Source organism: Pongo pygmaeus, chromosome 17 (genome assembly GCF_028885625.2).
Source record: "Pongo pygmaeus isolate AG05252 chromosome 17, NHGRI_mPonPyg2-v2.0_pri, whole genome shotgun sequence".
Classification (NCBI taxonomy): Eukaryota; Metazoa; Chordata; class Mammalia; order Primates; family Hominidae; genus Pongo; species Pongo pygmaeus.
Window position 1 is genome coordinate 49,366,029 of NC_072390.2, and position 12,556 is coordinate 49,378,584.

A 12,556-nucleotide genomic window follows, 5' to 3' on the forward strand; every position below is an offset into this window, starting at 1 on the left:
CCTCTTTCTTCTTTGTGTATCTTTAAGATTTATTGAAGGAACCATAAAAAGAACACTCATAAAACGTTTAATAATGAAGGCAGCTGGGGTATAATTGCAGTACCAATATGTTCGAGAGTTTCTGGTACACTTCCAGTTCCAAATATTATGTACCAGTCTAAAACTGAGTAGACTGACTTTGACTCCAGAAAGTAAGGTCTCAATATTAGTTTTCTTAGCAAAGTTACTGGAATTAGACCTGAATTACAGTGGTAGCAGATCTTTGCTCACAGCTGTAAGCTTAACTTTCATGTTCATTAATTTCAAACTATTGATAATCCATGGCTAATAGGATTATTGTATAGATTTTAATAGATACTGGATGTGAAAGCACTTTGTAAAATCTTATACATCAGCTATAAGTATGAATGTATGTACATAGGTATACATACACACAGGTATATATAAACTTTTCAAATTTGGTCCATATTTTACACACACTCACATACACACACACACACACGCACACACACACACTGACTTCTCTTCCTTACAGTTCATTAACAGTGTCTCCATCAGGGAAACAAATTTGAAAAGGACTTTTAATTTGTTCAGATCTCTTGTAATTGCTTTTAACAGTAGAAAAAAAGAGTCATTTTTATGTTAGAGAAAGTGACAGGCAAGTCCAGTAAGTTTATATTTTCCTATTTCTGGTAACATTAGATATGATCCTAGATATACTAATATCTACAGAGTGTGGCTTTCACCAAAATTTGAGTAGGTATATTAAACAGCTAATACAGTGAAGGGCTGCCAGTAACAGATGTTCTATATGAGTGCAATGAAACATCTGATATTTTTTCTTAAGTTTTATCTATAATAAACATTTTTGTGTGAGAGAGGAGATTAGTACAGGGTGCATATTTTAGTCAAGGATAAAACTAAGGCTGGGCGCGGTGGCTCACGCCTGTAATCCCAGCACTTTGGGAGGCCGAGGCAGGCAGATCACGAGGTCAGGAGATCGAGACCATCCCGGCTAACACGGTGAAACCCTGTCTTTACTAAAAATACAAAAAATTATCCGGGTGTGGTGGCGGGTGCCTGTAGTCCCAGCTACTGAGGCAGGAGAATGGTGTGAACCCAGGAGGCAGAGCTTGCAGTGAGCCGAGATCGCGCCACTGCACTCCAGCCTGGGTGACACAGCGAGACTCCGTCTCAAAAAAAAAAAAAGGGGGGATAAAACTAAGCTTATGTTAATTTGCAGGACTTTTTTTCTTTTTTTTCAGACTTGCAATAAGAATTCATTTTTTTAAACTACGTTTTAAATTTTGGGATCAAATCGTTTCTTATTTGGGAAGATAATGTCTATACATTGGTATTATGTTAAGTATTACAATTGTTCTAACTTGGTGGGGAAAAAAAGTCAAGCATCATTCCAAATTCCATCTCCTACCCTTATTCTCTTCTCTGTTTATAACTGGATGGTCCAATTGTCAGGAAATTGTAGTCATCAGGTTTCTACTTCTTCCAAACACTTTATGGAATACTAGCAGGCCAGCAATAACCTGCTTGGGCCTCACCTTCCTGGCTTTTCGTAGCTCATCCTCTCTGGTGGGTATTCTGTGCAGGCATGAACCAGCCAAAAGCGAGGGAGAGGGATAATTCACCTCAGAAATGATCAACTGCAATATAAAGATGATCATCTAGTGTTCAAAAACATACCCTTCCAGACTCTCTCTTTTTAAAATTAAGTATTGATTATTATAATTAATTCTAAGTAAGTAAATATTATTTCTCTGCTTAAAAACCTAGGAAGATGACTCTCTGGTTCACAATAAAGTCTACCCTGGAGGTCCCGAGACCTGCCCGTCTCCCTCTTCTAGCCTCATTTCTCTCTGCACCCAGCAGCCAGTCTGACACCAGAGCCACAATGGCCTTCCCACCCTCTCCACAATACGTCTCAGATTTCCCATGCCTTGCTCCTGCTATTCCAAGGCCCAGGTTGCTCTGCTCTTCTCTTCTCCCCACACCTTCTCATTTCTGCCTGGAAATCTTCACTGTTAAAACCCAAGTCAAATGATGCCTCCTGCCTGAACAGTCGGAATTAATCACCTCTCATGTACCTCCACAACACTCTATACACAATGACACTTTAAAAAGGCTGATTATAAAAATTATCATCAATGTGATGATAGTCAGTGAATTTATATTGGAAGAAAGGATGAAAACAGGGTTGAATGCTGCTAAACACTGCTTTGCTGCACCTTCCCAGGCTGCTAAGTGCAGCCAGGCATGACCAGACTGCATTCGCAGCCAAACTGAGAGGCAGACTCTTCAGGTCTAGCGGGGAGGGGGACATATAATTCTCTGCTGTTTCACCAGGGTGTCCTGATTCAACAATTAGACATTTGCTCCTTTCCTTGAAGCATCCCTCATTTCTGGTGGTGAATAGAAACCAAAACACTTCCTGGAAAATACCAGAAAATGTATGAATCTTGTCAGACTTTTAAAAAAATTGATACAACAGCAAGTTGAGTAGACTTGGAGGATGGTGCATAGAAATTAATTTTTCATTTATTCTCCAGGAAGTGAGCTATTTTAAATTTGCCAAGTGTGATATATGTTTTCCTTCTTCCATAAATCAACTCTCTCCTTGGGAATTTTAGATCTATATATTGATCTGCATGGACCATTGTCCCTTAAGTCTTTGCTCCATTAATCATTGAGTAATTTCCAGGAAAGGATATTCACAGAGATTATTCACTCTAACTCTTCTACAGTTGTTAGCAGACAACCATGCCTCATGACCAGGCTGGAGGCCGCCATTTCACCGAGGCCACTTCCTATGAAAATGAAACTCAGTGACATCATCACTGATCTGCCCCAATGCCAAGAGGCCACTGCCTTTTCCTAGTGTTCCTACAAGAACAGAACAGAAAGGAAGGCCAGAGATGGCATTCCTCACAGTGGGTAGGCACTAGGAAGACGCTATGCATCAAACTGGACAGTGTCCTGACATGGAAAGATGGGGCCGTGATCACCCAGGGTGTCGGTGTCCTACCCCCAAAAGTCTGGGTAAAGGCTGGATGTGACGTGGGAGTTGCCAGTTGTGGTAAAGATGCAACTGATTATTCTCTTCAGCACAGGATCTTCCACCTAAATTCTTCACATAATCAAACTGCACGAAATTACACCAATTAGAGATTCCTTTGGGAAATGGTGGCTATTCATCATTCACACATTGGTGTAATTTAGATTCAGTCAACTGTTTTTCCCTTAACACACAACGAGAGTCATTATTTTCTTCTTAATGCAGAACCACTAATGGGAGTTTTGAAAAAGAATGCCCACAGAAAGGAGTAGCAAAAGTTGCCTTTGAGACCAGGAACTGAGCAGGGAGAGGTTGGGTGAGGCATGCCTCAGACCCACAGGAATTAGCAGAAGAGCCCAGTGCACTAGGAGATGGGGAGAGGCTTACAGAAAAGGAGGTGGAAGGGCCAGACATATGAGTCTTCTTACAAATGCTGCCTAGAGGGAGGAGCCCCCAGCACCCTGGAGAACCTGGTATAAGAGGTATAAGCAAGGCTGGTGTGCACTACAGCCCCAGAACAGACATTAAAGTAGTGAAATATGGTCCATAGCTCCATATCTCAAATCACTAGATCCAGATATGTTCCAGAATTCCGCATTTATCTGATTTTGAAAAGCAATATGATGCAGATATCGTATCAGTTGCCTCACATCCATTAAGACCAAATTCATTATGGAATGACCAGTGTTTGTCAGAGCTTTTTAGGCTTTCAGAATTGCAAATAAGAGATTGTAGGCCTGTACTCCTGTACCAATTGATAAACAGTCCAAAGGCCCTCCCACCACCCTGAGCACCCACACATCTTTTCCATGATCCAGCAACTAAAGGTATTGCCTGGCCCAGTAGCAGGAAGCCCTAGGACGCTGCTCCAGCACTACAAGGCGGTTTGCACTGGGTCTGTGCCCTGTGTCTTTTTCCTCTTCAGGCTGCTGAAGCTTTCTATACTAGTGAAGCATAGGTGGAAGCATATGATGGCTGGTCACAGTGCCTGCAGTCCTTAGAATCAGCATGGCAAAGCCCTGAGCTTGGAGTCTAAAGACTGGGGATCAATTTTATCTCTGCCATTCTCTTGCTCAGAAACCTTGAGTAATCCAGTTATCTCCTCTTAGCCTCAGTTTGCTAATGTATAAAACGGGAATAATAATACTTCATATGGTTATTACAAGGTTTACATGAAGTATTAGGGGTTAAAGTGCTTTATGGACTGCAAATTGCTATTCAAATATAGGATATTACCACTTGTACTGCTGTACTAGGAAAATGAAACAAAACAATGTATGTAAAAGTGTTTTATACATTGAATTACATACAAAAGTGGAGTTGTATTATTATTATGAACTTCCCACCATGGAAGACAATCTGGGTTCCCAGGGATGAGAAGGTAACCCACACTGATAGCCAAGAGAATCCTACTTCTTAATAACCACTCTGTCCAACTTCCCTTCTCTAGTCCCCACTCCCGGCTGTGATTGGTCCCTTGATAAAGAGGACAGAGACAAAGGCTCAGGAGCCTTGCTAAGGCCTCTGCCTTAAAAAGGGTGTACAAGAGGAATTGCCAAAGTAGGAGGAGCTCAGGGTACCTGACCAGCATCTGTCTCCATTGAGGAACTTTTTGCCAGCCATGGCCATCAAGGGTCCCTCAGCGCAGAGCACTCAGAGCCCCTGGGCTCAGCCCCAGCCCTGCCACTCTGGCGCCGTCTCCTGATAAAGCAATTATTTTCGCCTCTCTGAGCACTGGGCTCCACAACTTCACATTTAGAGTGAGAATGCATACTTCCCAGGGTCATGGAGAGAAATCAGTGAGAGTGTATGTGAAAACCCTTTGAACATCATAAAGCACAACGCAAATGTGAAATTATTTATTATTGGCATGGGAAGGTCAAGGACGCAGTGGTAGCTCAGAAGCAGAAGGTTTCAAGGTAATGGGGCTGAGCTGCCAGAGTTTGCTGGGGAAAACTAGACCCTTCCTTGAGCAGGCCAAGGGAAACAGGCTGCAAAAGCATCACAACCGGGCAAAGTTCTCTTCCTTGGGCCTGGACAGACCATTACAAGGTACTGTTGAGAGTGAAAGAATGGGACCCTCAGCCCATTGGGCACCCCATGGGTTATTTTCTGTGCTCTGTTCTGTTTTGCTTCATTTTTAATTCTGGGTTTTTCTCAGTTTATGGCTTTAACAATTATGTGTGATGCTGAGCTCTGGAGAGCTAACAGCATGGCGTTTTTCAGGACTGATGTGTGTGTTTTAACCACAAGCCACTGAGCCCAAAGCAAATATCTAAATGGAATATTCCAGAGCATTGCTCTGGTGGTACACATCTAGGAGTTTGAATGAGTTAATGGTGACTCTCTGGGCCTTGCTGGAGAAGAATTCTCACTCTAGCAACCACAGCAAACAGACTGGGATGGAATTGATGTGAACACCTAATCTGTTGTGCATGCACTCAAGGGTCTCCTTGCATTTTCTTACGCATGTGACTGACTTCTTTTGTCAACTAATTATTAAAACAGGGGGAATATTTCCAAGGCACCTCATTTAGAGACAAATCCTTAAGATTCAAGGTGTGACAGTCTCAGAATAGTTTCATGCCAAAAACTGTAGTGCAAAGATAAGTTCCTTCAGTTGTTTTCTACTTTTTTCTTTACTTGTCTTTAAATCCTACTATTCTTATTGTCCTGCTAGAATACTGCTTTTTCATAGGAGAAGAGAAGGACATTTCCTGCAGGAAATAGTACCAAAAAATTAGAAAACAAGGTTTCTTCTTCTTCTTCCCCATTGGAATCCCTGAGTCACTAATTTGAAAAAATCAGCTCTTACTATAAAATAGGGATAGAACAATTTACACTTCATTTGATTCTTAATTTGAGACTTAATATGCACAATATTGTATGACATGATTTAAACTCATCCTCTAAAGATGATGCTAGTACAGTCAGGCTGAAAATTCAGAAAGCATCCATTGCAAATAGTCTTCTAGTTTGTCTTTTAAACTTCCTCCTTAATGTCTTCTTACTCCTCGGAGACCTTCCTTCAAGGAGAAAGTATTCACGCCTTGTAATTATCTGCATTTAACAGTACCTTCATTTTATGGGCACATGTCTCATATACTGTAGAGCAATGCTGTACTAATATTTTTAGCTTTCAATATTTAACCCAAACTTCAGATTACATACAATAAGGTCCTAAATTATCTGCACGTGCAAATTAGCTTTAGGATTACCAACACAATTACCTAGGATTTCCTCCTGCTTTGAAATTTCATTGTCACTGTTTTCAACAATCAACTGAGGCATTGGGGAATGACATATGACATTTTCTTGGGAAAGCAAATTAATGACCTGCATTGTGTCTCCAGACTCAGGGGGCAGGCTCTCCCCGCTCCTCCCCCAGCCACACCATCAGCAGGCCAATTCCCATGCCCATCCGGTCAGCGTCAGCCTGCTCCACCCCGACGCACACGCCGCAGGACTCCCTCACAGGGGTAGGGGGAGATGTACAAGAGGCATTTGCACAAAGTAAGTGGCTTTATTTTTTGTTGTGGTCTGCTTTTATGTGGCAAATAGGTCACCAAGGTCTATTGAGTGGTCAAGAGTTGTCAGAACCACATGTGACTATTGTAGGGTCTTTCATGGCTGGTGTCAGAGCCTGGCCTGCCAGCCATTTTGGGAACTCCCTACACCGATTTGTTCTCACTTCACGATTTTACCGTCGATTTTACCTTCCTTTGGCTTTTGTTGCCCTGCCTTATTTTTTAGTAAGTCTTTGTTCATCAAAAGACAGGAAATCTTTTCACCAATACCCCCAGAAAACTTCATAAATGTGATCTATTTTTTTTTTAATTCTTAGAGATTTTCTTATCTCATATTGTCTTTTCTTTATATTAAAGTCAAGACTGAGATAAGTAATCACAGCTCTTTAGCAATGCGTTAACCAAAAAGGACATTTAGTCGTTTGACAGATTCCCTGTTCAGATGCCCCAAAGAGTTGAATCATTGCCTCTGTAAGGTAGGGCTACAGGGTTAAGCCTCTGCAGTTAGAGGAGTACAAAGAGGGATGGGGATGCCAGCCAGCACTTTCCCATGACAGGGAGAGTAACTTTATTAATTTAGAAATATTTTTAATACTTTTTAAAACCTCTTCTTACTATCACTTTTTAAATTTATAGAGAATAATAATTTAAAAAATCATTCTGTAGACATTCACCAGCAGCTTTCATTCCCAGAAGTAACCACTATTAACAGTTTGATCCTTCCCAAAGTTTTGCTTATGTGTAAATAGATATGTTTAAGGATGTGATTATAGACACATATTCTTTTTTTCAGACAAATAGGATAACGCATTGCATTTTGGGGTCTGCAATTTGCATTTTCTTTAAATTAGCAATATATCATTAACATTCTTCAAAGTCTTCACATAGAGATCTAAGGAAAAGAGAGATATGTTCGAATATGGGTTTTAAGGCAAAAGAGATCATAAACAAAGTTAAAAGACAGAAAACAGTCTTGAGGAAACCATTTCCAGCATATGTGTCAATCCAATTTCATAATTGCAGTTATACAAAAATCATGTAGAGATCAGAAAGAAAAGACAACACCAAAACAAAAACAGGTGAAATATACAAATAGACAGAAGAACAAAGAGAAATTGCCAATAAATACATGAAAAGATGTTCAACCTCTAATTACAGAAATATAAATTTTAATAAGTATCACTTTTTACCTAGAAGATTAAAAAAATGTTTTGAAACATCATAATATCCAGGGATAGCAAGAGTGCGAGGAAAAAGATACTCTCGTCCATGTAGAGCGGTGATAAAATCTTAACACACTTCAATGAGAGAGAATGATGGACTCTACTCTCTTATGAGGGAAAAGGAAGGATCTATATTAGAACTTTTTCTTCTAGGCACTGAATATAACTCAAGAGTTTTTAAAAATGTAATTCACAAAATAACTTTTTTATTTTAATTTTTTGAAAGAAAATATCCCTTCTCTTAATCATATTTTAAAGAAATGTACTATATTTTAAATCAATTTGTGATTTCCATTAAAATTAATATTTTTACTTAACTACTCTGATTTTTTTAATTTAAACATATTTATTATTTTATTTAGTCAGTATTACTTTCTGAAAAATGACAGAATGAAATTCCATTAACGCTTAGTGTGCCTGAAACAAAATAATAATCTTTCTCTGCCGTAAAGAAACATAGTCTAAGTTCCAATTTATAGTACCAGACATGCATCCGCCCATGTCTTGGGAGAAGAAACAAGAATCCTCACCCCTTTCTCACACTCAAGGGGCATTCAGTGCATGTGGGTTTCCCATTCCCAAGTGGTACTTATACTGGCAGGAAGAGCTCCGGGAGCCCTGATAGGAGACAGCGCATGTCCTAGTAGAGACCAGAATCTAAAGGGCTCAGCCACCAGGTAAGGGCAAGAACAATAACAGCAGCTAGGAAGGTGCAGCTCTCCTGGCAAACCTGACTTCATCTGTGTGGATTATTCTTAGGAAGGGTGACCACACGCACTGGTTTACCTGGGACCATCCCAGTTTTGCCAGGTCAGCCAGTCTTATTCATACTGCTCTCTTTCACCTTCAAAATTGTCCCCATTTGGACAAATAATATATGAAACTCCATAATTAGCCATGTCTTCTTACTGCAGGACCCACTGCCCTAAGCAGTGTTTTGTTGTTGTTGTTGTTGTTCTTGTTTCAGGAAATGAACTAAAGCACTTCTGAAAAGAAGTCTTAGAAGTTTTCTTGCTTTAGGTTATTAATGGGAAGGATAAATAAACAACATAAAAATTTAGGATAGAAGGAAGCTTTGGTTTTTTAAATTATTTCTTCTTCCCTGAAGGTTCAAGAAGAAATTTAAGGAATGACTTGCTAGTGGCTGCGGATTCCATCACTAACACTATGTCCTCTCTTGTGAAAGAGCTGAATTCTGGTGAGTTCCTGATTCCCTCTCATTTGTCTGCTCATCATCGAGGGGTCCATAAGTGCTCGGGGTCTCTCTTAGAGATCTGCTCATTGTCTAATATCAAAAGATTCTTTAAAGCTCTATGTGATATTTTGTTGGTCTATTCAGATTTGAGGGGTTTTGTTTTTTTTATTTTTGTTTGGTTTTTTGAGACAGGGTCTCTCTGTGTTGCCCGGCTGAAGGACAGTGGCACCATCATAGCTCACTGGTGTGTCAAACGCTTGGGCTCAAGTGATCCCCCTACTTCAGCCTCCCTAGTAGCTGAGACTACAGGCACATGCCAGCACTCCTGGCTAATTTTTTGTTGTTGTTGTTTTCATAGAGACAGAGTCTTTGCTATGTTGCCTAGGCTGGTTTCAAACTCCTGGCCTCAAGTGATCCTCCTGCCTCGGCCTCCCAAAGTGTGTGAGCCACTATGCCTGGCCTATTCAGATTTTTAAAGTAATGTTTATATTTTGCTTATTAAAAGACTATTAATACATACTCAATGTAGAAAGTTTGAAAAAGGCAGAAAAGAACAACGAAAAATATTCAAACAGACCTATAATTCTGGAATCCAAAGACAGCCACTGTTAACATCTATGGTGACCTAAAACAACATGACGCTAAAGTTATTTTATAGGGTCAAATGTTTTATTTATCTTTTTTTGAGATGGGGTCTTGCCTTTTTTCCCCAGGCTGATCTTGAACTCCTGGGCTCAAACAGTCCTCCTGCTTCAGCCTCCCAAAGTGCTGGGATTCCCAGCCCTTATCTATTTAGGTTTCATTAATTTAGAATGCCTGATCATTTGAATTTGAATTTCAAATTGAAATTTACCTTTGCAATATCTCTGAAGATAGATCTGCCCAGAAATAAATAGCATAAAATTTAAGGAGACTTTTTATCCTCTTAATACTACAAAGAGCGTTCAAAACTTTAGCAGTATGAATATGCAAATAAATATCTTACCAGTCACTAATACATCTCCATCTATTCCTTAAGGCCGACCTACCAAGAGATTTGTGTGGCAAGACTACGGTCTTACAGCTGAGATTACAACTATAAGAAATAAAACTTCAGTATTAAAAAAATCCTGGACTTAACTTTCTTAAAGCCTCTCAATTGAAAATTGTTGCTGCTAATTTAAATTAAGATTACCAAACAGAATAAAATGATAGTAGTTAATACATCATGATTGATGGCAGGTACCCACTGCCCTAGCAAATGATGAGTACAAAGTTATTCTTGGTGTAGAAGTCTTAAGTACTGTTAGTTTATACTCATAATTCTTTAAAGTATTAAGTGATAGGGTTCACTTAGTATTTTAAGTTCATATTTTAAGCATTTTAGGTGAATATTTTATGGTTAGGATTAGGTTTTAACTCATAGTTCTTAAATTAGTGTAATATTAAGCAAAAGTAACAATTTTAGTTAAGTCTCTTACAGAAGGGAAAAAATAGAAGTCTTAAGGAGTTAAGTCAGTTACTAAGATGGCAAAAAATTCCTCATAACATTTCTGAGATTTTTAAAATGCTGTATACCAAATGATTTTATAGTAATTCATGTCAATATCAATTCTTATTTTGAAAAAATAAAAATGTATTTGATTAAAATATGATAACTGGTTAACATTTTACACATCACAGGTTGATTTGTGAAGCCTACTCCTTTATTTGCAGGTCATAAAAAAACTAACAAGTCATTCTTTATTTCTTCAATTGTATCTGCTAGAGGTTGGGAGTGAAACAGAGAGTAATGTGGATTCTGAATTTGCACGGACTCAGTTTGAGGATCTTGTTCCCTCACCAACCTCTGAAAAGGCTTTTCTAGCGCAAATCCATGCCCGAAAACCTGGATACATTCACAGTGGAGCTACCACAAGTACCATGCGTGGCGACATGTGAGTATCTTCCCCTTGGAGGCATTTTCTCAGTAACAAAACAATCTGTAGGAGACAATAAGAAAGTAAAAGCATAATTGTTTAGGGTTTTTTTAACCTTCAAAAGGGGTGACATAGTTTTCTGTTCTGCCAGAGATATAGAAGGGCGCTACATTTAAATTCTGCATTGTAATATTTCCCCTCTTACAATTTCCAGAGAGTTATCAATAACCTAAACCAACCAGTGCCTATCAAGAGCCTGCCTTGCCCAAGGCACATTTCTAGTGCTATACAAAATAGTATTAAAAAACTGCTGCCACCCTTTTAGGACCCACAGACTAGTTCAGGAGATAAATCATCCTATCTTCTGAACTTACTGTATTTGCACTTAGAGGATACCATGACATTGGAGAGGTCTCTGTCCAGAATTGGTGTAAACAACATCATATAAGTATTTGGAATTGAAATAAGTACATGTATAAAATCTCATTATAAAGAAATCCAGTTTGGTTGACTTGTTGAATATGTATAAATATGACCCTCCAAAGACTTATTAGCAAAAGTTTTCACCCAGTTCTGGAGCTTGTCAGAAACCAGCAGCATCAGTAACGTCCCCACTAGACTTTCTGCGACCCTGGATCAGCTTAAATTAGTCAACAGAGAAAACCAAAGCTGAGAAACAAAGGCAAAGCTGGGACAGAGCTGCAGAGCCCAACTTGGGAGGGAAAGGAGAAAAACAAAAGAAATGAAGAAAGTGGCCCATTAAACGACCACGGTTCATGGAGTTATGGGAAATGTGGCAAAGGCTGACCTGAAAGCTGGGGGAGGGAGTTTCTGAACGCTAAAAATACTTCGGAAGGGTGATGTTGCTTAATATGAAAGTACTTCAGACTAGTCTATAAAAATAAACTGGACATTTTAAAGACTCAGAGAAGAAACTAACCAGAGACCTTTCTGGTGTTTGGCTCTCAATCCAAGCAGTGAATAAACAATCAGTAATCATGGAGAATTATCAAGAGGTGTGGTCTGAGAGTCAGCTATGAAGCAGCAGAGAGTAGGATCAAAACAAAACCATTATCATGGGACTTAACATGGCAGTACGCTGCTACTTAATATAGTTTGCTTTCTTGTCCTTTCTTCTGTATTCTAGAATTGTTGGATTTGTTATTCAAAATGGTGAATTAGTTGTCATCTGTTTTGTCTGGTAAATGCATATCTATTTGACTTTTTATTATTAAGCATTTACATGGCAGTTAGCTAGAATTTCCTTGTCCCAATTCTAAAATCCAAGACTATTGAGGCCACCCTAATCTGCTAGCCCTGGTATGCTGAGTAGCAGTACCAGCTACCAACATGTGACTCAGGAGTTAGGGAAGGAAAGTTAACAGAGTCCTGGGCAGACCCATTTAGGCTGGCCCCAAACCTCCAAAAATAACCAGAACGTGTCGTACAGCTATAAATAAACACAAACAACGACATTTAAGTTCCAACCTAGAAACAACTTCTTGACCACTTATTTCATTTTAGGGAATAATTTAATATCTCTATTGTCTAAACATGTGCTTGTGTTTTACCCTGAGACTATTTTAGTCCTATGATTTAGATAGTGAGTTTATGTCCAGCCCCATGAAAAGTTCTGCATAGTC

At 39.3% G+C, this 12,556-nt stretch overlaps 1 protein-coding gene across 13 annotated transcripts in view; it reads left to right on the top strand.

Annotated features, from left to right (window-relative positions):
* The window catches only part of DTNA (dystrobrevin alpha), a 395,439-nt gene that overhangs the window by 372,827 nt on the left and 10,056 nt on the right, over positions 1 to 12,556 (top strand). For all 13 annotated transcript variants that reach the window (XM_054460657.2, XM_054460665.2, XM_054460656.2 and 10 more), the window contains 3 exons: positions 6,424 to 6,583; positions 8,929 to 9,018; positions 10,763 to 10,931. In XM_054460657.2, the coding sequence (XP_054316632.1) occupies positions 6,424 to 6,583; positions 8,929 to 9,018; positions 10,763 to 10,931 (419 nt within the window). The remainder of the gene's footprint in view (positions 1 to 6,423; positions 6,584 to 8,928; positions 9,019 to 10,762; positions 10,932 to 12,556) is intronic.